Source organism: Falco naumanni, chromosome 5 (assembly GCF_017639655.2).
Source record: "Falco naumanni isolate bFalNau1 chromosome 5, bFalNau1.pat, whole genome shotgun sequence".
NCBI classification, from domain to species: domain Eukaryota; kingdom Metazoa; phylum Chordata; class Aves; order Falconiformes; family Falconidae; genus Falco; species Falco naumanni.
In genome coordinates this window covers 33,948,628-33,976,523 of record NC_054058.1, presented here as the reverse complement: position 1 = coordinate 33,976,523, position 27,896 = coordinate 33,948,628, and the positions used below count along the sequence as shown (strand labels likewise).

Genomic DNA, 27,896 nt, shown 5'->3' with positions numbered 1-27,896 from the left:
ATGTTATATTTAGGTGTGCTAGAGTTTTCTCAAGAAAGTATAATTAAAACCTGTTTTGTAATGCATGTTAAAACAATGGGTTGGGGTAGAAATGAGAGTTGAAGTAGTGTCTTCTATATGCTGCTGGTATATCCAGACTGCTGCCAGCTTTATTTTGCAACTTAATCACTGATATATTTTTGTGAGTTACTGTTCTGTTAAAGCTACCTTCCTGGGAACCAGCTCATTAGCTAGTGTAGTGTATAAAGCCTCGGTTCTGGGAGCACAGTCTTTTTTTGATAGCAGATTTTTCAAACTTCAGATGAAGTGTTCATCGTTGCCTTACGCTTTTCCTTTATAATAATTTCATAGACAGACTTGGGCAATCTGAGTTTTGCCTGAATTGACTCTGGGCCCTTGCCCGGCAGCTGAAGTTGTGTGGGCAGGATCTATACTACCAACTTCAGGAAGACTCTGTCTACACAGGTCTGACTTCACATTCAGGAATAGTTACTCTTTCACCAAGAGTCTTTGTCTCTCTTAACAGCCATGAGTGCTGTAGAGCAGGTACTCAGCTTGGTTTTCTGGTTGAAGAAGATCCAAGCTTGTGATTTCACAAGTTCTGTTTTGGTCTGTAGGTTTCTGGAGTTTGCTAATGCTGCCATTCTCCTGGGTAGCTGTAAGAAAACTCAACAAAACAAAAAAAAGCCAGTTGTCCAGCAAACAAAGATCTTGCAATATGCTGCTTTAGCAGACTGATGTGGTATCCTTGCTCTGCCTGTGTTTCCATGTCCTTCCCTAAAGCAGAGTTTGAGGCTTTGAGAAGAAGTGGTATTAAACAAATAATTATTTTTAATTCTGATCTGTCCTTTTATGCTGTGTTTGTAATTCTGTTTTAAAATTGTACTAGTTTTCTAGTCTAGACAAGCCATTAATATTTAATACCTACGTTTAGATGATGTGAACAGCTAAGGGTGGTAACAGGATGCAGGTATCTTACGTCCATAGTAGAGTGTGCACAGTGCCTAGATGTTAAGCCACGTTAGATCAGTTTGAGGACTACAGAGCTTGGTTGGGAATGTTTGGAGTGGTAAAGGAAGATGCAAACAAACTCCATCACTAGTAAGCAAATGGACTTGTGAACAGAGAATGTGTCACAGGAGACTGAAAAGGGAGATCTCCAGCACTCTGAGGGGAGAAGGCATGGCTATGAGCTATTTTAGAACTTCCATTTTATGAAATATTGTTGCTGGTATTTTTCTCTCTTAAATTTTCTTGAAATTATGAATTTTATAATGACTGAGTTCCATTGTCTGCCTGAAGTATATCCTTGGCAGAAGCAGGGAGTGTGATGGGGCTGTCTTCTCTGCTACACGTAACCTGGTATTTGCTGCTCACTCTAGCTTTGGACTTCCTAGGCCTTTTGCCAGAAGGATTTTAGTTTCCTTGGATTCAGAGTGTTTTTTTGGTAATTTCATTGTGCTAATGTGTTTTAGGAACATTAATCCTAATGAACACAAGGAATCAGTAGCACTAACTAATCAGACCGGGTTCAGGCAAGCAGTGGCTCCTACGGCTTTACCAACACATTCAAATTCTTTCTTGTGATGCCCTTATTACACTAATCCAACATGCTCTCGTTTGCTTCTGCTGCTACTCCACGTCCTCCAGAACTGCTGGTTCTGTTTCTGCTTAATGCATCTCATACCTGATCTTCAGCATTTGCACGCTTAACATGTTTCACTTGCAAATAATGCACTGGCTTGGTGCTGAGTATTTGCTCTCCTGTATAGCTGATTGGCCACCAGATCTTCTTGCTCTTGAGATCAGGACACCTATATAAAACTGCCAGGTTTCTGAAATGGGAGGAAAAAACAATTTATGCAGTCACCTGTTTGTCATCATCTTTGCTTCTGCTCACCATTTCAGAATATTGAGCTTTCCTGGACATGCTCTGCCTACACTTCCATCCTTTCCACTTGAATCTCTAATGATTTCAGGGTCAAAATAACAACTAGAACATATTTAATTTTTCTAGTCATTGGTTATACTAAAACTGGGAAGAAAAAAAATCATACAGCTTTTTGAAAAACATTACATCTATTCAAACCAAACAAGCGTTAAACCCCAGAGAATGTAGCCCTATAGAGGAATGATGACTTCCCAGTATAAATTCTCACCTTGTGTGAGCAAAACCCACCTTTGTGCTGAGGACATGGGACTTGCTTTGGTGCAAGATGAGACTCTCTTGCAGCTCTAAAGATGTAATCTTGGTAGCATGTGCTGTTTGTCTAACACCGGTACGAGCTGGCTGAACCGCTTGATCTATTTAGCTGCTATGGAAATCAGTACATACCCAGCCAGAAAATGCATCCTTGCTTGCTGGCATGTTTCCTACATTTACATCAGTCTTTAAAAAGCAGAGACATATTGTAAGCTGCTCATCAGATCCCTGATGACCCAGTTTAGCAGATGTAGTGATTGGCTAATTGTTAAAGATGCCATTTTTGGTGGTGAGAGGAAGAGCATCAGCCAGGCTTCTAGCAATGAAGAGTTAGAATCAGCAGAGGTAAGAGCTCTTTAGTGGGAGTAACTAGATAAGGCTTGGATTAATTTGTCTGGAAAACAGAGAATTATACTAAAGATTTTATAAATTTAGTTTATGAAATGAAACTGTTGGTGTAATTTCCTTAGTAAAGATCAATGTGGCATAATGACTGTGCAGCATGAAAATATCTTAGACTCCACGCTGTATTGCTGTGTCCCCACAGTGCCACAGTTTTTAACAATTAAAAAAAAAGAGTATATGGAAAATGTATGGAACTGCCATGGCTGCACTTCAAGAATAGGGAAGCTATGGCTAGATTTTGTTCTTATAGCTGTAGTTATAATTGTGACTTAGCATGCTCATTATAAGGAGTCTAAAGAAAGCAGGCAAAGCAAAGCCCAGGGCTGTGGTCTTGCATTTTCCAAAAATGCTCTTTAGTCTGCAGACATCAAAGAGAGCAGTGCATGTGAAGCAAAATACTGGGTTTTGAGAACGTTCGGAAAACCTTGTGTAATCTCCATGCCTCACTTAGTACACAAAAAGAGGAAAATTAGGTAAGTGCTGCTACAGTAGCATGTAAAACAGTATCTCTAGGCAAAGCAAGGGGTAGGCAGGAGATGGAAAAAAATAAAATTAAATGTTTTTTAAAAAATAAAAATGATCAGTTTCTAGATGGGTGATACTCTTGGTTGAGGGAGCTGGGAGCTGTGTGATTGGTAAATGCACAAATGTATCAGGGTTTTTTTTTTCAGGCTCCTGGGATTAGAAATAACAAGTAGAGGAATCAGAGCTACTGGTGCAGAACATGAAACTGGATATTATAGGGATAATATCAATCTGCAAGAATGGTAATCATGGCTTTAACGTGCATTCAAGATTATGTGTGGTTCAGATAGGGTAGATGTAAAAAGTGATAGGCTGTATTGTATGCAGTGGACTGTAAAGGAGAAAGAAGAGTAAAACTGATAACGCAGGATGTGTTTCTGGTCAAAATTGCTGTGGGGAAGAATGGTGAAAGAGGTCCCAGAGGGAATACTGTGAGTCTGCTGTAATCCCTCCTAGGACTGGATTAGGATACCAACTTGAGGCTCTGAAATGATATCATTCCCCATACCTCAGAAATAAATATTAGTATGAGAAACTTTAATTTCTCAGATATAGCTTGGAGATCAAATGCTGCTGATAATAGGGTGAAAAGATTTTGTCATGCAGCATCATCACCTGTTGTTGAGACAGTGAGTGAATTATTGGTGCTATGACTGTTACAGGAAAACAAGCTGTTTAGAAACCTTTGTGTCTCCATATTTGGATGGGGTGCTCATGATACAAGCTTTGATGCATGAAGCAAAATAATTAGTGAAATCAGTGAACTGGGTTGAAAACTTAGACTTCCGAGTGTAGAATTGTGTGGTTTGGGTTTAGGGTTTTTTTTGTTTGTTTGGAGTTTTGGTTTGTTTTGGTTTTTTTGTTCTGTTTTTTTGGTTTGTTGGTTGTGTTTTGTTTTGTGTGGTGTTTTTGTTTTTGTTTTTTTTCTTTTCGTTTATGTTAAAGGTACTTTGGAAACAAATTCTTGATGGTACAAGTAAAGTGGAAAAAATTTCTAAGAAGAAACCTCTACCTAACTTATAAAGACTATTAGTACAAACCCACAATTTACAAAAGAATTTATCAGCAGAGATTGCTGTGCCTTTAAAGTCAGTAGGGATGAAATGACAACTGCCAAAAATTAGGCTGAGTTAAACCTTGCAGATGTTGCTAAGGAAATGGGTGACTGTTTCTCAATATACAATTGGAGAGAAGGGAAGATGTGAGGCTGCTTAGTGTTGGGGATAGGGTAATTGATGACGATACTGGTGTGATCACAGAATTGAACAAAATATTGTTGTCGTTGAAGGTAGAGTTGATCGTGGGAGCAAGGGCAGGATGGGTAACTGACATGAACCTACCACAGAAGCAACCATGTTGGACGTTTCAAAGACCCTAGTGCACGCAGGCTGGGCTGAGGAGCAGGGTTGCCTGGGGATGGGTACCTGTTCCTGAAAGTGAAAGAACCATTTCACGGAGTTGCAGATCTGATACAATTTTTAATCTATCAAATCAGGATTGCTATCATATGTTTGGAGAACAGGAAACTTAATAGCCCTATTGGTGTGGTGATGGGGGATGATCTGAGTAAATACAGACCTGTTGGCCCAACCTCATCTGTATGCTGACACAAAAATATTAATTAAAGGCCTGGACGCAAATGAGAAATGCGATTAAAGGCAACACACATCCATCAAAAATAGGGTTGTGCCATATCAGCCTATTTGTTTTTAAGATAACTATTTTTTTTTAACTCAGTAACACACATTTTTCTTAATGGAATGATGTGTCTTACTGTAGATGGTTACTACAACATCTGATGTGGTGCTCCAGAGGGAAGTATTAATGAGACTAGAGAAGATGCAGTTTAGTGCTGGAATTGTGAAACTGATTAGGAGCCAACAATGTTGTTCTGGGTAATGTCAAAAAAAAAAAGATGCTCACAGACCGGATCAGGTGCAAGAAGGGGCTTCTAGAGACTGGGGAATAGCAAGCCTGTTGTGTGACAAAAGACTGGAACAACTGCTTGTGTAGATGGGTAGAGAGGAGGGGATACATGAGGAAGGTTACTTGTAAGGGAAAGAGGAAAATAAGTTTGATACAGAGGGCAGTACTGGCACAAGAGCAAAGAACAAGCAGAAGTTGCTCAGGAATAATGTTAAGCTGGTGACCAACACAGATTCCAGCTGCTGGGGGATGCTGTTCTAGAGCAGCCTTTTGGCTGGGGTAGTATAGCTGCAAAACCCAGTTCTAAGCTGTAGCATGATAAATTTTATGAAGAAGTTGGATGATGATGTATGGTAGCAGTTGATCTGATTTTGAGTGTTAGGTCTTTTCCAGTCGTAATATTTCTGTAATTTTAAAATTATTCATGCATGTAAGCATTTGCAGGAACAAGGCTATGTTTTTATAACAGTTACCTAACCTGTGTTACTGGAAATACATGTGCATAGCAGGTTATGTGGTAATGGGCTTTTATCTCAAAAGAAAATTATGGAGTGCAGCGCCATCTTATTTGATGAATATTTGTTGCAAGTCAGTGCGCAGTAGAAAACCAGCCATTATGGCCAGCCTTGCATAAAATTAAGTAGCTTATTACTGGTCAATAAAGCCCTGCTGTATTCATCTTGGCACATAGAAGTTTAAAACTAGTCTTTGTCGTTTAATTTCCTGTGGGACACAGGAGGTGCAATGCTTTGTTACCAAAGCATCACCCAAGTACCTTAATGCTGATTAAGGCAGAGTACTTAATTCTGCATCAGAAACTTTAAAGCATGGCAGTTCTATCTGGATCTGTAGTTAAAACAACAGAGGAGCTTAGGTGATGCTCCCTGCTGCCCCTCCTTGTTTTGTTTTGCCCATTTGATGGTTATTTATAGATAGTAAGATATCTGTACTAGGATTTGGAAACATTTTATTCCCCCGAGGCCTGGTTGGAAATGACAAGAATTGGATTGTGAAATAAATGTAAGGATTTTAACTTAGGGATTTGATTTTAAAACTTGGGGCAGTAATATGGAGTAGCAAAAGCCAGGCTGTGGAAAAGACTTTGGTTTTTTGTAAATTAATTCCTTTTCATAAAAAGATATTACTGGAGATAGTAAATTGCCTGAGTGCATAGTAACAAACTATGTAAAAGAATGAAGGGCAGGTACGTATTGAATGTGTAGTTACAGAAAGGAGAAGGGGAAGAAGAAGGAAAAAAAAAAAAGTATTTGTCATTCAGAGGAAACCAGATGGTATCTGTGCCCCAAAGCAGGGCTGTTGGGGGGAGTGCTGGAAGGTGGCCAAACAGCCGTCTGAAGGTGAGGAGGAGAAGGCATAATGTGAGCTCCAGAAAGCTAGTTTGGGTCTGGGGCAAAATAAACTAGCCTAAGGCAGAATGAGATAGAAGTTCATTGTGGGAGCCTCATCCGTTTTCCCTGGTGAAGAGATCTAGAAGCATAGCTGCTTTCCCATTTATGGGCAATTAATTTCTCTCTCAGTGCAAAACTTCACACAGAAACAATGGCTATAGAAACTTTTTTTTTTTCCTTAGATGTAGAAAATGTCATGCTTTATACTCCTCAAATTGGCCATGCTCCTTTTGTAAGGAAGAAGCGGCCCCATGGCCGGCCCTAGGAAAGATGATGAGAGTGGGCTGCAGCTGCTGTAGCCACTCACCCAGCTCGTAGCTGTCCTTTTCTGAGTGTCTCAGAAGGAAAGGGCAGTGGGAGCAGAGGACAAGCCAAGAGCCTGTCCCACTGGGCTGGGTGGGTCAGAGGGCTGCGGATTAGGCACCCCTTAGATAAATTACAAAGTGCTGCACATGCAAATTTGCTAGATAATGATCCACGTATATAACCTCTTTAAAAAAAAACCCAAACTGAAGTTTAACTCTTGCCGGGGGGGAGGAGGGGGAACAGGGAATCATCAGTAAGGATGGAAAGGCAGCTATGCCAGAGCTAGGCTGAGGTAGCTGTGCAGTGGTGCATCGCAGCACTACAGGAAAGCTTAAGGTTAGAAATGCAAAAAACTCTGAGTACGAATTTAAAATGGGGGAGGGGGGGATGGATGGCCCTTCTTGGATTTGTTCACTGTATTTTGATCCTTATTTTCGAAACCTTGGAGGGAGGGGTTTTATCACTGCTGTCCTTTGGATAAAGTGGGAATCTTTTGTGGTTTTGGGCTGCTAACTTGTCTGGAGCCCAGATTTGGGCTGGTGTCAACCTGGTGCTGTTTGATGTAGCGATGGGTGAAACCTCATGGGATTTGCTTTGGGAGGTTGGGCACCCCCCCCACCCCCCCACCCCCCCGGCCATGGTGTGTCTTCTAAGAATCAGCAGTGGGCTCTTGGGTGTCAGGTAATGTGTCCGGCTGGCGGGGCAGCAGGGTGAGCCTGCCGGCCCCTGTCCAGGCAGCTCATCTGTCCCTGTCGGTCAGGGAGCGGATTCCTCCCTGGGAAAGAGGAGGATGGGCTTCCTAAAACGGGCACAACAACTGGTCCTGCCCAGCCTTGCCCCCTTCTCCCCATTGCTCACCATCCCCTGTGGCAGAGTTAATCTCCCCCCCTCCTCCACCCCCAGTTTGACTGGAACAGCTGAGGAGGGCAACCTGCAGGCCCGCGGCCGGGGTGGTGGGGGCCACCCCAGAGCCCAGCTCCCCCCAGCAGCCCCAGTTCCGGCAGCTGTCCTTGCCCGCCTCAAGTGCGGAGGGAGGGAGAAGTGTTAAGTGATACGGGCACATACTCCCTCGTGAAAGAGATCCCTTCAGTGCAAGATGTCAATGTGGCTTCTCCCCTCTCCCTCCCTCCCCAACACCAAAGGGTTTTACTATGCTAATCCCAGCACCTGTCCCTGCCGAGGACAGCAAGAAGGGTATGGGGGTGGGGGAGGAACAGTCCCATATGTTTTTCCCTGCCCTGGATTGGGAGCATTCCCTCTGACGCACCTAGAGCCCAGAACATATCCTCTTTTCAGATCCTAAATGCTGTTTGCTTCCTCCCATCCCCGGCAGCAGTGGCAGTGAAGATCCTGTGTCCCCCTCTTTCTGACAGTCACTCTGTTTGCTGCCCGGGAGTTGCAGGACGCTCCTCGGTCGAGGCTTGCAGGGCTGTTTTCAGTAGGGGATTTCTAATTTTAGGAGCCTCTGCCGCCTATGGTTGAGTGCTGCCTTGCTGGATCCCAGAAGAGAGGGGCTGAGCCAAGCCGAGCCAGGCAGCTCCTTTTTATTTTCAGCTGAGCTAGTGTCAACCTGAGTGGCCCCAGAGGCCTGAGCCAAGCACTGCGCAGGGCTGCCAGAGTCCTTCCCACAAGGCTGAAAGACGGAGACTCGGGTTTGAAGCTTCCAGTCCTGTGTCTGTTTGGCCTTCAGCTGGAGGATCTTTGGCTATGTATGGTGTGTATTGTATGGATTACCAATACCCAGTCGTCCAGGTAAGCAAAAGGACAGTGGTGACTTTACAGAGTCTTGGTGTTTGCTCAGTTATGTTCTTTGGGCAAAACTAGAGCTTAAGTGCTGGTCTTGTAAAAGGACAGAGTTTCCATGCAGGGCTCCTTGGCTTGGTGTGTCCCAGGCCTTGGCAGCCTGGAGGCTCTGCAGAGGGCTTTGAAGCTCCTGCACACGAGTGGTACTGTTTGACACTTCAATTCCAAGGTCTGTGTTGAGATGCGTGTTTTGGTTTGCATTTTTGCCCTTTTTTTTTTTTCCTCCCCCCCCCCCCCCCCCCGGGGTGTGGGTGTGTGTGTGAACTGACAACAAAAGTGTGTTGTTGTGTATATTTACTGCATTGTCTGGGTGCATGTGACTTGTACATGTGACTGCAGTTCGTCCTGCAGGGACAGCAAACACCCCCCAAAACCTCTCACAAAGTCTCATTTGTCACCTTTTTGCATTTGGAGGTCCAGCAAGGATGTGTAAGGTGATAGGAATGGGTGGGTTTGAGAGCTGCGCTTGGGGCAGGGCAAAGCCTGTACTGCAGCCTCTGCTGGGGGAGGGGGCTATATTTGGAACACACGTGAGATTTGCTGGCCTGGTGTGTGGTGTCTTGGAGAAGCCGGAGGCCGTGGGTCAGGCTCAAATACTTTTGGAGCCAAGTGAAAGATGATGTTCTCTGCACAGTCCTTGGCTATTCATTGTCAGCATTCCTTGTCTGCACAGGCACCAAATTTATCCAGAAAACGTGAAACGTAGACTAGTGGTTGAAGATAATCTACCCTGAGATACATCAGATAGCCACTAAAGAGTGTTTTGTTAGGCTACCTTGTACTGGAGGTTTTATTACGCACATGAATAGAATCCACCAGCAGAAGTGTGTCTTTTGGTTGTTAAGATTTGTTCCTGATAAATTGGTTCTTTGCACTTGAAACTTTTTTTTCCTCCCTCTGGCCTTGATCCAGCTGGCAGGTTTGCTCCACCTAAACTTGAGCCAGCACAGAAATGCAGGTAATGGGATGTTAAAATCGAAGGCTGTGCTTTCTTTCCACCCTAGTAGCAAAGGGGAATTATAGGTATAGCAAGAGAAAAAGGAAAACAAATCCTGAAACTCTCTGAAAGCAGAGTACTTGTGGCTTTCTAGTCCCTCTCTCCCTCCCCCCCTCGGTCCCTCTCTCCCTCCCCCCTCCCCATTTATATGAGTCCTACGGGCGTTAAACTAACCCAAGCATTTGAAAGTGTACATGTAGGCCACTTAGTCAAATCAGAGGTTAGTTCTTCATCTGTGCTCTCGCCAGTATGACTTCAGTGGCCTTGTCCTGTCACCTGCTGTGCAAACATCCTTCTCGAGCTTATTTTCCTTTATGATGGGAGCCAACCAAAAACCATCATGTACATCCGGGTTAACACCAAAGAGAATATAAAAGTGGTGCAGACATGCTCAGATGGGAGCAATGAGCTTTGCCTGGCATGATCAGGATGGTAAACTGTGCCCTGACACTGCAGAGGCAGGCTAGTTAAATTTGCCCGTAGCTATTTCAGAATGCTACTTCTATAGCACGGTAATGAAGTTTGAATGCATATGTGCCTGTGATGCATGAGAAATCGTAAGAACTCGTAAGTAGTGGCATCTAGAGCCATTTTGAATATGTTGCTTTTTGAATAAAAGCAGGAAGTAGGAGGGAATGAGGGATGATCTCATGGCACTGAGCTGTTATGTTCTTCAGGCTTCCAGCCTTCAGCTCTACTCATGCTTCTCTGTTGTTTTCAGCGGCATGTTCTGCAGTTTGAGTCTTTGGGTTCTCTTGGTAGAGGGTGGCAAATGGTGATAGTAAATTGGGCAGTGATACCATGATTTTCACGTAGGAGAAGCTAAGTGGAGGCCTACCAGATTTATTTCATTGGGCCACAAGACAACATCTGAACCCTCTGGCCCTTAGTGAGGAAAGGCAAGTTGCACAGATTCACCAATTTTATCAGTCTTGTTTGTTACCAGGTGTTGCTTTGTGGGCTCCAGTAGAGCCTAAGACAACAAAGATCTCAAGTTTCATCAAGTCTAATCACGTTTTCCATGGTATCCTTGAAGCTTTTGAAACTCTGTATCAAATGTTCATTTCGGCTGCTTTTGCGGCAATTTGAGCTCCTGCAGACCTGCATTTCTTGTTGCCTGAGCACAACCATTGGAAATTGGGGCTTTTCTTTTACTAAACAGGAGCAAAGGTGGATATATTCCAAGCATGGGGGAGGAGATGCTTTCTGGCCTACAGTGGAGATGAAAGAGGGAGACCAGCAGTAGATCACACTGAAGGGAATTCCCACTCTGTTGGCACACGAGCAAAGCAGTTGTTCCAACTGGGTGGTGGGAGGCACTGCAAGTGAGGGTTCAGTGTGCAGCCGGGCACCTCTTTTTCCTTAGAAGATTCTTTTTGATGGCAAATATTTTTAGAGGTTCCTAAAGTGAAGGCCAAAACAGATCAGAAATGATGCTATCCCAGTTAATAATGGTGGCTGATGATAGCATGTCATTTCCCTGTCCTGAAGGTCTGTGCTGCAGCCCTACATCTGGGACTAGAAATTGCCACCCTGTGGCACAGAGGTGACAGAGCGAATGCAACAGTTAAGAGTTAAGTGGAGAGAATCAGGATATTACCCTGAATGATTTGCAAAGGTCTGGTGAATGAGGTGCATGTCGCTGAAACCTGGTACTTTGTTGTGGCAAAGGTATAAGGAGGTCACTGTGCTTTTTGCTGCTTTGAAATAGAGTTTAAATTTGACCCAGAATCGTGTTCCAGAATCTCAGGTTTGTAATAGGGGAGGGGAAAAAAAAATAAATCCAGTACTTTCCCTGGTCTTGCAATACTGCTTTTAAACCTGTAGTATCGTAATATGCAATTTAGCAGAGAGGGTGAGATAACTTGGAAAAACGTGGATTCTGACTCAGAGCCATGCGGGCTGCAGCCGTGGAGGCTAGCTCCTTCCCCGAGGACCCCACACCACAGGTGACTGTTCGGTGGTGTGGGGCGGCTGGACTGTGGTGCTCTGCCTCCATGCTCCCGGGGACATACGGGTTTGCTGGTGGTGTGGTCTCCGGCTTTTCACACTGGAAGAGTGAACTGGGCTGGGATGTGTGCTCCTGCTGGTCTGCTACTGAATTAGAAGAGAAAGGGGAAGGCAGGGAGGGAGCCAGAGGTCAGTTTGCAGTGAGTGAAACTGGGAAAGTGAAAAGCACCGTGGGTCAGCATGGGCTGCCTGGGGAACAGTGCAGTAGCAGAAGCCTGTGAAGCAAAACCACTAGGCTTCCTTGCCCCCCCCCCCTTTTCTTTTTTAAACTGTAAATTATAACTGGGCATATTCGTGCAAAGGACAGCTCATGGGGATGCAAGGTGTTACTGCACCGTAATTTGGCTTTGCTGCTGCTAAAGCCTGGGGAGTCTCTCCAGGACCAGGTGTCAAGATGAGACACATCAGAGGGGCAACTTGCCTGAGCTGGTTTTATCTCTGCGTCACGAGCACTGGAGCATCAGCACAGTCGTCTTGTCTAACTGAGGCAGACCTGTGCTCGGCCCTGTCCATGGGTTTCTGTGGGTGCAACGCTGGGAAGAATCAATCCAAGCATCTCGAATCCCATCTGCCAGATGGGGTAGCAGTATATCGGTCTGTTGTGCAGGGTCGCTGGGAGAACAAATGCTGCCAACCGTGGCGTGCTCAGGTGTTAAGGGCCAGATGCTTACTGAAGATAAATGGGAGGGAAAAAAGCAAGCTGGGAAGGAGTCCAGCGATCTCCAGTTTTTATGATGAAAGAAATGCAGATCCTGGCACGGATACTGCTTCCGGTTCACCCGGCGCACCCGGTAACCCACGCGTTCTCCCCTTTGTGGCAGGGGGGAGGTTTGTGCAAACTGACAGCTCCCTCCCGAGCATCCTCCTTGCCGGGAGATGCGCTGCGCCGCCCGGTGAGCTCCGGCCGGGGGAAGCCCGGCTCCAGACCCGAGCCGCTGGGAATGGTAGGTGCGGAGGAGCGGGGCAGGCCCTGGGGTCCTGCCGGGCCGGGAGCAGCGCTGCGCGGGATCGTCCCGACCTTCGCTTTTGTTTCCAGCTGGCGTTCGGGCCCCCGCCGAGCCCCTTGGCTGCCCGGGGGCGGGGGGGTCCCGGCGGACCGGCGAGGGAGCGCCCCGCCGGGGCTGCGGGCGGGGGTGGCCGGGCCGAGCCGGGCGGGGCGGGGCGCGGCGGGGGCGGTCCCGGCTCGCGTTAATTACCTTCGGCATTCGGGGCGGCGCTTCCCGCAGCCATCTGGCTGAGCCGGGGGGGCGGCGGGGGGAGCGGCGGCCGGGAGGGAGGGGAGGGAGGGGGAAGAAAGGGAGGAACACGGGAGAAGAAAGGGAGGAAAAAGGGCTCGGGGGGCACCGTGCCGGCGAGGCAGCGCAGGCACCCGCCGCCGCCCGCCTCCACGGGGCTGCTGCTTTTTTATTTTTTTTTCTCTTTATATATATTTTTTTTTTCCTCTCCCCTGCGGCCGGGCTCCCCCATTTTGGTTTATGGAGAAAAAGAAAATGGTAACTCAGGTAAGGCCGGCGGGCGGGCTGGGCTGGGCTGCCGGTGCCGCGCCGCGGTGGCTGCCTGCCCGGCTTTGTCTGGGCGGCGGGCGGGGAGCGGGGGGCTCAGGCGGAGCGGGGCTGCCGGCCCCGGGGCTGCCCCGGCTCCGCGCCGCCCCCGCCCGGCGCTGGGGCTGGAGGGAGCCCCGCCGCGCCGGGGACCCGGCTCGGGCGCGCTGGGGAAGGGGTTCCCGCAGGCCCCCTGCCCGGAGCAGCCTCGCAGTGCCCTCTAGGGAGAAGCGTTGCGTGAGGGGCACGGGTGCCCCTGCTCCCGAGTTGGGCTCAACCCGCCTTTGAACGACCGATCCCGAAGGTAGACGCCGTCCCAGCCCTTTCTCCATCCAGCTGCCGGTGGCCGTGAGGGCTGGGAAGCCCTGGGAGGTGGCTGCAGGCGTGGGGCTGCCCGTGTCTTCCCCGGGGAAAGTGGCTGACGTTTCCCAGGGAGCGCACCCAGCTGCCAGGGCCATTGTGTTTCCCCTGCCTCGCACGGGGATTTTATCGGACAGTGCTCGCGTTTTAAGGCTGCTATATGTTCCTAGATTTTTGTTTAAATTTTTTTTTCTTCAAATTCTTTTTTCTTCACAGCATCTGCAAGTTGCCAACGGAGATGGTGGTGGTGGGGGGTGGGCAAAGAGAGGAGGAGGAGGAGAACAGCATCACGGAGCAGGAATCCTTCGGAGTTAGGCGTTATATAATGCCCCGCAGTGCCTTGCAGAGCTGGAAACCTTTGGGGGATATTCCCAAAGGGGGGTGGAGGGAAGGACTCTCAGAAGGAACTTTTCTTCAAATCTGGGTTTCACAAGTGCCGTTTTCCTGTGGAGCTTTGCAGGTTTTTAGCCTAGATGCATACTGTGATCTGGGTTTTCCTTAGCCCTGGCTGAATCCCCCTTCGTTAGCTGCTCCCGAGATCCTGCATGTCCCACTGCAAGGGGCAGCACTTTAGCGGGTGCCTGGCTCAGAATGAATCTGCTGCAAGAAGTGACGCTGGCTTTGACCCTTTATGCCTCTCATCTTCTATTGATTGTCAGTGGCTGAAAAATAGGTCTCTGTCCACTCTTAAGGTATCTTCCCAGGCTCCCGAGCCCCACCTTCTGCTCCTGCTGTTTAGTCCCTTCCATTACTGATGCCTTTTTATCTGGACCAAGGTTTTCTGTTTTGAGATGGAAGAGCTCTGCAGAAATCTCCCGAGGCTTTCTGTATCTATATTTTGTTTAGCGAATGATGCTGAAAAGCTGTGTCTGCAGTCGGGGTCCGTTTGTGTATTGCTGCATGCTGAGAGTGTGCCTGGTTAGATGGAGATGTATGCCCCTGAGCTGGAGATTGGTGTGTGCACATTTCAGAGAGTTGTTCTGCACAGCCTTGTATTGCAATGTGCTCTCGTCCGCAACCATTGTGCACATAGTCTGTGGCTGTGTGGTGTAGAAGGGTGCCTGGGTCACCAGTACAAGAGTGTGTGTAGTTTATGTGTGCCTAGGACCAACCACCCTGAAGCATGAGCCGGCTGGCTTGGAGATGTGCGGAGCTGGGAAGGATGGGGTTCTGCTGAAGCCCTGGCTGAAACGGGAGGGTTTGGGATATCGTAATAGACTTCAGGGAAATGTCTTCCACAGAAATAGTTAATTTACTAACCTGGGAAAGGAGGCATCAAGACCATGCATTATTAGTACTGGATGACCTTGAATTATGACTGTCTTAAGAGTATGTACTATCTAGGCTAGGATAGGTTTCTAGGATTTAGCATGTTTACAAGCTGATGCTGATGAAGATGCATGTTAAAATAAGCAGTAGTGGAGAAGAGCTAAGACTGCGTCTTTGTTGGGGTCTCTGAGTGAACGACAGATAGCCCTCTTAGGCAGAGTTGAGGAAGACAGCAAGGATGAGTTCAGCGGTAGCATAGTGCTGCTTCTTGCAGGGGCAGCATTTGGCTTGCTAGGCTGGTCCTTGGCAGTACTTTGCTGCAGGTTGGACAGCATGTGCAGGCTGAAGGAGCGCAGCACACCCAGGGCAATATCCTCAGCCACATTATTCTCATTCTGCAGTGCTGTTTGAAGCAGTGGAGTCGCCTTACTCGCAACCTGTGAACTTACTTCACTGAGGCTCTGTCTCATTTATGAAAAGTAAACGTTGGTATGTGAAGCTGGTAATTGCCACTGAATTCAGCATTGCTACAGTCTCTTGCTCAGTTTGGTTCAGTCTCCAGACAGCATTGTCTGCCTGGTCTGTGTTCTGTTGTGTTTTGGGGAGTAAGCTTGCTCATCTTCCTTGGAAATCTGGGAGATCAATTTTTGTATAGGCACGAGGGGCTGGTGAAACAAAATAAATGGGAGTGTGTGGGGTGGGAAGACTAGAAACGGTGATGAGAAGAAATGGGAGATGCTGGAAGGTAGAAATGTGCTTGAAAAAGAGGAAACCAAAATTGCTAATGAAAGCAAGAGCTCAGATTCATTAAGAGAAAGTACCCTGGTCTTATCCCTCTTAATCCTAAATCAGTGAAAATGAGTGTTAAACGAGGCCTAGTACATCATGTGCTAATTGCAGATAAAAGAGAGCGTCTTCAGTGGATGGGAATTATATGCTAAAAGGCTTTTTCTCTGTGTGGTGCATGGTGAGGTTGCTGGCTTGCGTGGAGCACAAAGCCCTCCCTTTCTTGGACAGCCCAGTGCCTTGCTGGCGTTTTCCTCCGAATCTGTTTCCCATCAGGGCTGGGAGAGGGGGAAGGTGTCGAGCATCTCGGAGAGTGGGAAGGGAGCTGCTGCCTCCTTAAGGAGTCCCGCCAGCCCATGTGGCAGCCGGCAGTGCCGAGCGAGCATGTGTGTGTGCGTGTATGTATGTACGTATGCCTTTGTAATGAATCCCCCCGCCATTGTCTGCTCCCCTCCCTGCTGCTGACGATGGAGCCTTTCACCTGGGCTTCTGCCTGCTGGTGGGCCTGCTTCCAAGATGGGAAGAGAAGGAGGAAGGGTTGCTCATGGTAATTAAAGCCAGACCAGGGAGAGCTGCTATTTTCTGACTGCAGCGCCCCGTTTTCCTTCTTTCTCTGTCTTGAGTTCCCAGCTTTTGATGTGAGTGTAGGCAGGAGCATCTGAAGGTCCCCTTTTGTGCAGCTGCAGGATCACCAGTCTCCATTTTGCGGCACCATTTGAAGCATCTTTGCTGCCCTGCCTGCCAGCATGCCCCCTCTTGTTCCCCCCAGCACCCCTCAGAGGCTCCAGCCAGCGCAGTTTATCTTGGCACGTGTTTGACTTGCTACACTCTGCCCAGGGCTCAGGGAGGTGATGGCGTTTGTGGCTTTGAGACTAATTTATGTCCTTGTTAAAATGAACCAGCAAGCAGCCTCATTTTTTCCAGAGATTTTCTTCCCTTTCCCTTCCCCCTTTCATAACCCTTTCCCTCCCAGACCCTGTGTATAGCTGTGAGACAACCTTGTGCAGCCAGAAGTTGCTCACTTAGTGATTTTTTTTTTTAATTAAAAAAACCCCAAACAAATGCAGAGCTCCTTAAATGGAGATCTTATTTAAATCAGAGCAGCGGCTGACTCATTAAAGGCCTCTCTGTCTCCTTTTCGTTCCTCTGCCTCATTCCCTTTCCCTCTACCTCCCATTACAGTAATGGTGTGATAAAACGGATCTTTGTCTGTGCTCCATGTTGGGATCATGCAGGGGATGCGTATTTGGGGGGTGGGGGGAAGACAGGAGACAGGGAGCCCTGTCACGACAGCCACCTTGTGCTAGCTAAAATTGTACAATGCATCCCATTATAGGAGACCGTCCTCCTTTGTTTGAACTGTCTGCAAGGGAGACCGAGTCCCAGAACAGCCTCCCCCCTCCTGTCCCCTTATGTCCGCTTTAGGATTTGTTCCCCTCCAGGCAAGCTGGATGCTGCAGGAATCCCATGCCTCCCCTAAAAAAAAAAGAAGTAATAATAATAAAAGAGAGCTTTTTCTATGTGTAGTGGAAGGCTCCCCTTTTTTCCCTTCTGATTTTTCCTCAGGAGCTACCATTATACCTCTGTCCCTTTCCCTTGCTTTGAGGATTTCATATCCCTTTCCTTTCAGGCCAGATGTTCTTGCTGTTTGCTTCTCAGTTTGGTGTTTCTCCTGCAGACTTGCATGAGCTGTCTGGAGGGGATCGCTCGCTTCTCTGTCCATGGCCTGGTGCTCGTCCCCTTTCTTTGCTCTTTGAAAAGCGGTGCTTATTTTTTGTGGTACCCAACTCCTGCCTATGCCTATCCCCTAGTTTTTGCTTCTGTTCTACTGTTTGTCATAGGACTTTGGTTTAGCGCTGTAGACGCCATGTCAGCAGCAGAGGTTTGTGTGAGAGGGATCTTGGCCAGTCACTTTTCCAGGAGAATCTCCCCTGGGAATTGAAAGATGGATCTGTGGCTCACTTTCCCTGGTGTAAGGACATGGTTGCTTGAGGTGGGCCTATGGATTCTGTCTGTAACTGTTGTGATACTTAAAAGATTCAACTGCTGCATGATAAAGGCTTATTCTTAAGGGCTTAAAAAAAAATCAATGGGGCCTGTCAGAACCCACGGAATGTTTTTTAAAGTGTTTTTCTCTTTACCACCTTTGCCGAGCACTTTCAGGTGCACTGGAGTAGAAGCCAACTGCTGTAGGCTTGGGATGGCAGAAACTGCATTCAACACTGCCGAGGCAGGATAGCGATGTGAAAGGGAACTTGATACAGCAGTGCCATTTCCTTAAGTCCCTGTCCTAGAAATAACCTCGCTGCTCCCTGATGCATTTCTTCTGCAGGTGACTAGGTAACTATCCCCAGGTACCTGGGAATTGAGAAATGAGGATGCCTAAGTTTGCCACAGTACGCACTGTGATACTCAGATTACAAGGCTGTGTAAATTTAACATACTGTTTTATTGTTATTTTAAGAACTATTAATTTGTGAAGTTATCTGTGTTAGTGAAAGGGTTGTGGTGAGCTACTAAAAAATACTAGAAGTTGAAGGTTGAGAAGAAGGGAAGCCTTTAAAACCAGCAACATCTTTACCTGCAGGTTATTAATTCATGATGGCTCCATTGCACTTAATTAGTATTGACTGGCCTTCTGCTATAAAATTCTAACGCTAGTGCTAATGGGGGCTGCAGTAAGGGGGCTGATGTCTTTTAGACCTGGGTTCTGGTCTTATTAACTGCTTCAGCTAAAATGCTTGATGTTCCTGGTTTAGATACATTTTCAGCAGATGATGTGTGCGGTTAGCTGCTGCTTTGCAATGAGTTCCTTAACCTATTTGTCTCCCTGCTACAGAGTCACAGAAATCACTAGTGGCATCGCTTGGAATTCTAAATACCAGGGAGAGGAGGTGGTTAATTTGCCTCAGTCTTCTCTCAAATGTTACTTAAAAGGATTTAGTCAGGTATTCTTTATACCTGACATGTTGCCCATAATCAGAGTAGAGAAATGTTAACTTTCCTACCAAAAGTGTATTTGTGTGCCACTGCAGAGTTATTTATGATCCTGTGCTTTGCAGAATGGTTTGCTGGGCTGCTAGAAGTTGTGCTGTGACCACTGAGGGCTGGTTTCATAGGGTTTGCAGAAGCTAGAGCAATTAATGCTCAATTGAAAGCTTTTTCAAAAAATAGTGCGCTTTGCCTATATAAAAGAAAATAGGACAAATGCTGGGTCTGTTGAGCAGTGTGCTTTGTTTAAAATATCTGATTTTTTTTTTGTTTCCTTTGTAAAACTGTCCATTGAACAATATTATTTACAAACTAAATTGGGAGATATCAAGACGGTAATGGGAAGGCACTTCAATTCCGGGGCATTTCTGTGTTTTAAGTTGGGAAAGAAACCTTCATTTGTTCTCTTTATTTCTGTTTCTATTTATGATAGTCTTTAATCACATGATTGCATGCTATTTTTTTCCACAAGAGAAGAAAGAAAACCCAGACAAACCTCCACCCATCCCCATCAGCTCCAGTATATGTGGCACCATGGTGACCTCTGCAAGTATCAGTAGCAGGGTTGGTTATCCCAGATGCATCCCACAGACCTCCGCCACTTGCACTGGATGTGTAATTAGCTGTCATCTTCTGTGCAGGCCAGCTTGATCTATTTGCCAGTGGGTTTTGTGTATTTGCTGACAGCAGAGGAATGGTGACTTTTCGCAGTATTAGGCTCTGGTTTAGGCTTTGGGAGTGTACACTAGTAGGCACATTTTCCCCTTTTACATCCCTGCTTGACCTCTCCTGTCTCACCCTGCCATCCATCATCTCACACTCTCCTCATGACCCTGGTCTGTAGCTTGTCCCATGCAAGTCTGTGTCCATGCTGTTCCCGTCTCCTTTCCTCTCCAGTTATGTCTCATGCTGTTTCAGCACACTGCTACTTTACCTTGATTGTTTTGGTGCTTATTCTTTCTCCTTGTCCTGTGTTGTCACTACACTCTGCTTGTCTTAATGCGTTTTTAACTTCTCCGCCCGCTTCTTGCATTCCTCATTTAGTTGGCCTTTTCTCTTCCTATTGGGGTCAAACTTGGCTGATCCATCCCTTTTTCCCCCCATCACTAAGTCTGTCCTGTTGGTGCTCAGGCTTCTTGTCCCAGTTTACTTGCCTCCCGCTACACTTCCACATCTGTTTCTTGGGTTTTTTGGATTTGAGGTAGGTAACTGCTACTCCATGTTACTTGATGGCTACAAAGGGGATGGTGCACAGCACAGGACATGGATTGTCTCCTTGCAGTCATTGATCTCCAGACCTGGATCTGAAATGGCTGGTATCTCCTGTGAATCTGTAGATGAGCCTTGAATGAGCATGAAATCGCAGAAAATGGGGTACAAGCAGCACTGCTAGATACTCTCAAGAGCTTCTCTATTTTCTGTTAGAAAAAAATATCTAAACCATTCCTAATGGCAAGTAACCTGCCTGAAAAACATTGTCATGACACTGCCAGTGTTGACAATCCAAGTCCTTTCCTTTCTAAGCATTGCTGGGTCTTTCCTAATATTTAACATAAAGCATTTATTCTTTCCGGGTTTTGCACGCTCAGGTTTTTTTTTTCTTGTTTTCAGCCTATTTTGACCATTATATATAGCTTTTACTGGCTGATTTAGTTGATAAGACAGGCACTGTAGTTTTCCATAGTTTTTGTTACAATGTTCCTCAGATTTTGGTGGCTAAATATAGATTCCTGAAATGCAAATTTTTCTGTTAAATATGAGGTCTTTGAAGGCTTTTCAAAGTATGTGGGGTGATTTCGGTCTGTACACACACACACTCTCTCTTAATCACAAATGACAAAATATGTCCCCTGCTTCTTTCTTGGGTTTGATTGATAGGGCTGAAGTAACAACAAAAAAAAAATTACCAACCCCAAAATCAAATGCAGATAATACGAAAAAAAAAAATCTGTTCCAATGGTTGCACAGAATTATAAACAACTGAAAACAGGGTCTTAACAGTGGAAAGTATCAGCCAGCCTGGCTCTACCAGCTCTGCCTGTAATGGAGATTTTCACCCTGAGTAGTCTCTAAATACCTAACTGCAATTGCACACCTAGTAGCCTGTAATCTGAGGGTGCATGAAGACACCAAAAATGTCTGAGTAATTGTGACTAATCTTCTAGCTGCTTCTGAAGATTGCCCTTGGGCTGGGAGTCTTGAGTATGGTTAAAACCCTCTGAACTGTCCTCCCGGTTATCCTGCTTAAAATTCATAGTCTCTTTTTTTTGTGGTCCTGTGGAATTTAGGATTTCTGTGTGTGTTACAAGTTCTAGTCTCACAGAGTTATCTGACTTGGAGGGCATATTTGACTTTCAGATAATTGCTTTTGATTAACCAAGATTTAGACAATCAGAGTTTGACCTATGCAGTGCATAGGCCATCATTCACCTATCTGGCCTCACTGAGGCTCCTTATCTGAAGCCTATGCTCTTCCTCCAGTCCTAATAGCAAAATCTGCTTTAAATTGCTTAAAAAGACCAATTTAAAAATGCTTTGGAGAGGAGTTCAGATTTCTTGGATAGTACTAGTCCTCCTTTGTCTCATGTACCCTCCATGAAGAGTGAAACCCTTAATTTGATTTATTGTTCTTTGTAGCTTTTCTTATTTTTGCCATTGCAGCTTAGGAAAGGAGGTTATCAAAACTGAACAATCTTGCAAAGTACTTTGGAATATTAAGGGGCAGGAGTAAGACAGGCTTTTGTTTTCCAGTGTGTCCCTTTCCTGCTTTTTAAAATGTGGTTGAGGTACAGCAGCAGGGGAAAGCATTTCAGGGTTTCAACAGGCAGTTTTAGATCTGTTATGTTACAAAAGCCCTTTCCAGCCTGAACAGGAGGTAAAGGAGGTGAAATTACAGAATTAGTCAATTAATTGCCTGTTGGTTGGACTATAAGGTATTGTGGTATGTTAGCTCTGCTTAGTGTTCAGATATTCTATGTGCACTAGTTTGCTTTAACTTTTCCCCTTGCTGTTCTTCGTGTGTGTGAAGTTGTTTAACGTTACATTTGCTTTGCAAAACTATTCTTTGGTCTGCCTCCAGGATGAAGCACTCTTCTGTCTTGAAGCAGTGGTAAGGGGAGGAAAAGTATTTCTAGGGGTCCCTCTTAAATAAGTTTGGTTTGGGCTGTTGGGGGGGGGGGGTGTTTGTCGTTTTTGGGGGTCACTTTAGACCATGTGATGGAGCCAGTCTGTGATAGTGTAGTGTGGTGAGAAACGGGAATGAAAAAGGTGGTGAGTGGAGGCTGTGGTGAGAATTTGGTACAGTTCCCTGCTCCAGGGACATGGGTGACAGACTATGAATGATTCATACACTTAAGTGTGACTGATGAAGAGCTGTAATCAAGGAAGGACTGACCCTCTTGGTGGCAAGGAATTTAGGTCATCCAAAGCTACCTGCAAACCTTTATCCTGAGAGAAAATTTGCGAGGGACTGTAGATCTTCAAAGCTTCCTTTGGTCAAAATGCTGCAAGGGTGTGAAAATGAATGTATGTGGTAACATGGATTTCAGAAAGGTTGGAAAATACTGCAGAGATCTTGACAGACACTAAGACTTCTAAATGTCTTGTCTCAGTGAATAAGATGAATCTAAATAAACTGTGTTAAATCAGATTAAAGATCCCTGAGCCATGTTTTCCATCAAGTAGGAAACTAGCTTTGAGCAGCCTGATGATGGCAACTTTGGCTGTAGACAAAATGAAGGTCCTCTTGAAACAAGCCCTGCTGTGAGGAGGTAAGAGAGGTGGTGATGTTACTGTCCTTTTTGCAGGATTTTTTGTTGTTGTTTAGGAATGCTCTTAACTGGTTTTGACAATGAGCTGCAGGAGTTACCGCAAGCACGACACGTAAGTCCGGAGAAAGCTGCACCAGAGGCTGCAGGCTTGAGCATCTCTGTTCAGATCCGTGCTGGCCCTCCATCCTGCCTGCTCTCCATCCTGCCTGCTTTTGCCAAGTCTCCCTGCCCAGTGGGGGGCCGGGGTCCTGCCTGGCAGCTCAGCAACGCGGCCAAGAACATACCTCCTAGCCAGACCTCTGCTTAAAGCAGAAGTGGCTTTTTTTAGTGGGTGAGTAGGAAACTCTGAGCTATGGTATTTGTAACACAGAGAAGAATAGCTGGAGCTGAGTAATAGGAATTTCTTAATGTCTTGGAGGAGCATAAAGGAAGATAAATTTCAGTCTTCTAGGGGTTTTATAGAGGACTGTAGTTGGTTTCAAAAGTGTAGTAGGCCTCTAGGTTAGCTGTGAGGCACTGTGCGTTACCACACAATTATTCTGAGATACTGTCTGGCCTAAATCTAAGAGAAAAGCTGGTGGCAGGAAAGAACCATATTTGACTGATGACTTAAATGCAGAGCTGTGATGCGCCTCCTGGCTAGTATTCTGGCAATCTTAGTAGAGTGTTAGTGTGGGGCCAGACCCCCTGTAGCCTTACCCAGCTGTGAAGTGGTTTAGGAATTGCCCTCAGCTGTGCTCATCCCGACTTTCTGCAGGGGGTTACTGTGCCTGTGTGAGCTGCTCTGTAGCTCTGTGAGGTCAGTTGTGTTAGTCCTGCTCTTGCTGAAGTGCATGGAGATGAGTTTGTTAATTAGGTGTGATGTTGGAATTGGAGCACAAAGCTAGAGGCAGATGCTGAAACCATTCCCTCTGTGATCAGCGAAGATTGACCACAGCTATGAAATACAGGTGGTCCTCATACCCTGCGATGCCAAATTCTGGGATTCTGGGAAGGCTTTATGTCCTGGACATGTGAGGGGAAGCTATAAGATCAATTTTCATTTTAAATTATTTAAAGGAAGTTTTTCACATTTAGCAGTCTTCCCGCAACTCTTGAAGTGCGTTTTGAAGGCCTAACAAAGCAAAGGGACTTCAGGTAACAATAAATACACTGGCTGCTGTGGACTATTACTTATGCTGTCATTGGCCAATTTTGAACATTAATTCTTCCTAAAAATTTAATAGGATGCAAACAACTGTTAGTTTGTGATTAGCTTTACTAGCCTGGATGCGTGAAGTTGGGAAGGATCACTCAGAACAGAAAAACGGGTTACAGAGCACTGATTTGTTCTCGTGTTTGGTGCTTGGCTGATCCTTTGAGTTCTCAGTGTTGCCTATCCTTTGGTTCCAGTGGAGAAGGGCAGTTCAGATCCCTTCAAATGAGACTATGTTAACACCAAGTGCTGAGGGCTTGTGCTGAAGAGCATTTCTCAGGTTTGACAGTGATGAAGTATGTTTGTGGGCTGTGCTGGCCTATCTGGGGGATATTGGGTTGCAGAGGGACATCTGTTTTGAAGGAGCGTGTTTGTAGGACAGAGCAGCTGCCCGTCTGTCTGTCTGTTCCGTGCAGTAGCTTCAGACTGATGAGAAGTGATTCCAGTTCCTTACGTTCTCATTGCTTCGGATTGAAGCTTTTACATCTCAAAGGAACAATTGATTTCTACTTTCTTGTTTTCAGTTAATTGTGTTCGTTCTAAGGCAGTGAGGCTTATTATCTTGGCCACTTACATGCTTGTGCTGCAGGATCTCCTTCCTCCCTGACCTTAGTCACACTGATACGTGTTTCACATATCTCTTAAAGGAGGCAGTTGTGCCTTTGAAAATTAGAAGAACTGGCAGAATCTGCTGAAAACTTGTGGTGTTTTAGGTCAGCTGTCAGTGATAGTAACCTGATCTATGGCAGATCTTTCCCTCCCTCTCCCCAGGGTACCTGCTCTGCCCTTTTCGTGCCAGTGGGATTGATATGATCCAAATTAACTTTTTCATCTGTTAGCATTTATTTCCTGAGTCATGAGAGGTCCTGAGGAGCCACAGAATTAAATGTTGCTTTCCTTCCCAACATTTTTTTGTATTGTAGCAAGTGTTATTTTTTCATTCTTGCCTGGGGTCAGATGCTGAGTTTTTCCATGTTAGTGTGCTGTTGGGTATGTGACCTATCATGAGAACAAGATGGAGTTGCACAGTCAGCAGAGGAGCACTCATCATTTCCATGTCTGCTGCAAAATGGTGGCTTCAGCTCTAAGTTGCTTGGTGAGGTAACTGCTTATCTTCCAGGATATTTTGCTTCCTCTGTGTATTAAGTCTGTTAATAGGATAGGAAAGTAGAAGGTGGGTTTTGGGCCAGGTTGGGTCTAACTTCTGACTAGATTCTTGAGTTTGAGTGATATATGAAGGACAGTTGGAGTGGTGGTTAGGAGTAGAGATGTCAAATACCAGGACTTGCTGCTGGCAAAGCAGCAGGATTGTTGTCACTCTCTGAACTGCATTGCTGTGATAGCTATTTATATTTTTAATGTAAATAAATGAATAGCATTTTTTTTGGTGGCATGGCTGATGGCCAGTCTTGAAGGAGGGATGGTGCTGCTCTTCCAGGAGCCTTCAGTGAGGAGGGATGGAGGGTGGCAGCAGGTGATTGATCTACCTATTCAGTAGACAGCTGTTCTTCCTTGAAATGCTATCTGGAGAGAGGTTTTGCTGTTTGATAGTTCAGTACTTTACTTTGGAGCCAATTTATGCCATAGAGGGGGATGAGAGAGTGTTTTGTTAATAGGAAACGGGCCATCCTGAGCAGGCTATGCAGCATTCAGATGCTGCCTTGACCGTGAGGACTATGGATGATGTGGCAGGAGCCCAGGCTTGCAGTTGGAAGCTCACTCTTGATGTGCTGCAGGGCCCTTTCTGCACATAGCAAAGACACGGCTTTTCCCCTTCAAAGGTCTAAAAGCAGCTGAAATTGGACTGCAGGGGAATTTAGCAGTTTCATCCAAGATTGTGCATCTGCAGACCTTACTGAGTTGTCACATGCCCTTGCATGCACCCTGCTGTGCCCAAGCTGTGACAGGGCCTCACCATTTGGTGCCCAGCTTGTACCCTAAACTGGGCCAGGGTCCAGGTACAAGGAGTGTCTTATCATTGCGCAGTCTGAGAGGCATCTTTGAGAGCATGTGACACATTGAGATTGCGGTTTAGTTACCATCGTCTTTTAAAATGTGGGCACCAGGAAAGGCAGAGATGCTTCTCTTTATATACTATTACAGTGTGCACTGGAAAGGAGATGTACTGGTTCAGCTCAGTTAGCCAGGGTGGGCTAGCTTGTGCCTGTCACTTAGTATAACCTTTGGCTGCTGGCTGCTCTTCGTGAGGGTGTCTTCTTGGCTTCCCTTCACTCAGAGTAGGTTTAACTTTTTTCTGAAGATTTCTCCATATATTGTGTGACCAGCAGATATCTTAAGTCTTTTGGCTCTAGTGACATTCATGGTGGAAGTTGGTATGAAAGTCCATTTTTGGGCATGGCCATGGGTTTTATGGCCTTATAAATGTGATCCTGAACAAGTGTGTTATGTGATTCTGATTTCCTTCAAAATATATTGCAAAATTTTTGTTACCCCTGAAATTGTCTTTTTAAGGGAAAAAAAAGTTTCTTTTTAGGTGAGAGTGTAGTGAAGGGCCTAGTTAAAAAGCCCAAGTTTTAGTATGATGAAAGTTGACGAATGCATTTTCTGTTACGTCCTAAACCTATTTTCTAGCTGATTTTATTTGTGCCAGTGATGGCCAAGTTGTGTACATCTGTTAGCATCCCACGGAGAGCCCAGCAGAGCTGGTAGCAACCAAGAAATGCCCGAGTAAATGCACTGCTGAAATTGAGGGAGGGAGTTGTTGAGGGAAGAGACAGGCATTCACGCTTGCTTGCTCAACCAGGTGCTGGTTGAGCTTTTGGGTTTGGTGGTTTTGGTTTTTTGCTTCTCTGGGGTGCAGTATTAGAAGATTTAGAACCTTGTGGGGTCTTAAATTATTTTGTCCCAAAGTGTGAGCAGCACATCTAAAAGCCAGAGGCCTCAGAAGAGGTGAAAGCAAAGCATACAGTAGCTGTGTTCTGCACTTCTCTGGAAAGCAGAGCACTCTGCTTCTTCACAGTGTTTTTGCTTGCTTGGAAAGTAACTGGAGCTGTGCTCATGAATATTTGAGGCTCTCAGGTGCCTGTTGTGGGCTGGAGGAAAGGAGGACTGAGGGAGGGCAGATGGTGCAGGACCTGGAGGGGCAGAAGAGGGAGCGGCCACGGCCCTGCGTGGTTGTCTTGTCTCTGGTGCTAGCAGACTTCTCATCGGGATGAATGTGCTCTGAAATATTTATTGCCCTGTTTAAATATTCATCACTGCAAAGGCAGCACAGCCTGATGGCAGCAGCAGAGCCTCGAGGGACAGGGGCTGCAGCAGTCCCTGGTATTTCCTTTCAGTAATATGATAAAAATATATTACAAAAACCCACCACCCACAAACCAAACAATCGGGCATTCCCCCACTGCAAGATTGACAGGAGCAGTCAGGCGTATGTCTTGGTGTTTCCTCTTAGTGCCAGAGACTTGTGTTTGCTCTCAGGCTCGTACGCTGCGGTGCTGCTCTTCGTTGCCAGATGCTAAAGCTTTTTTTCTAGGCCTGTATCCTGGAGCAAGTGGCTTTGTTTAGCCTGACACTGTTTGTGTGAAAGGGGATGTACAGAAGGGGAGACCGACTGGCTGAAAGGGTTTTAAGTTTTGCATAGCCTGTTCTCTTGTAGGTGTGAGCAGACAACAGCGAGGCTGGCGGGGGAGACCTTTAATGCACTTGTCTGTGGAAGGTGGAGATCTGCTGGGAATTATGGAGGGGTAAATTTCACAGGAGCTCATGCAGTAACATATTAATGGAGCTGCAGGTGCTGACAGACATGCCACCAAAATGAGATGCTTTTACATCAATTTAGCTTTTAAGGTTTATCAATTTAGCCTCAGTAAAAGAGAGCAGTTTAAAGTGGGACTACCAGTAATATGCAGTAATTTAATGTGAATATTTGGTATATCGCTGCTGTTAAACTCACACGTGGTTTATGTGACCAAGGTGTTGATGCAGTGGTGACAAGGGAGAACAGCATGCTTCCAGAAATGCTGCTGAGCACAGGGGCTGCAGGAACCATTTGAAAGGCGGTCAGATGTGCTGCTGACCACGAGCTTCACCTCTTAGCGATGTAGGTGGCTTGTGTAGGGGAGAAGTCTATGCTGGTTCATGGTTACAGCAGGAATTTGGTAAGCCTAGGTTAGCCAGAAGGCCTGGGGGAAAGTGGCTTTGAAAGGATTTTGCAACAAAGGGGAAATCTTTCCTGAGAGACTTGACAAATTCATTTTGTATAGACCAGCTTTATGCTGGCTTACATGGGGACACTGTAAAAGTTAGGTGTAAGCAAAGTAGGTAGTGGCAATAACATATGCTAAATGTCCATGTAACCTCTTGTTCTGGGATGAAGTGGCTTTCAGGTGCCTTTTCAAGTTGCGCTTAATGTAGCGTAACTGTGGGCTGCTGTGAGA

General features: G+C 46.0%; 1 protein-coding gene across 12 annotated transcripts in view; it reads left to right on the top strand.

Annotated features, from left to right (window-relative positions):
• Nucleotides 1-27,896, top strand: part of RBFOX2 (RNA binding fox-1 homolog 2) — a 174,434-nt gene that overhangs the window by 74,054 nt on the left and 72,484 nt on the right. Inside the window, exon 1 of one of the 12 annotated variants that reach the window (XM_040594620.1) lies at nucleotides 12,892-13,086. The exons of 9 other annotated variants lie outside the window; for them this stretch is intronic. In XM_040594620.1, coding sequence (XP_040450554.1) covers nucleotides 13,060-13,086 — 27 coding nt within the window. In that variant the 5' untranslated portion in view covers nucleotides 12,892-13,059. Of the gene's footprint in view, nucleotides 1-12,891; nucleotides 13,087-27,896 lie in introns of those variants that run through there. 2 more of the 12 variants (XM_040594627.1, XM_040594626.1) reach the window with 2 other exon arrangements.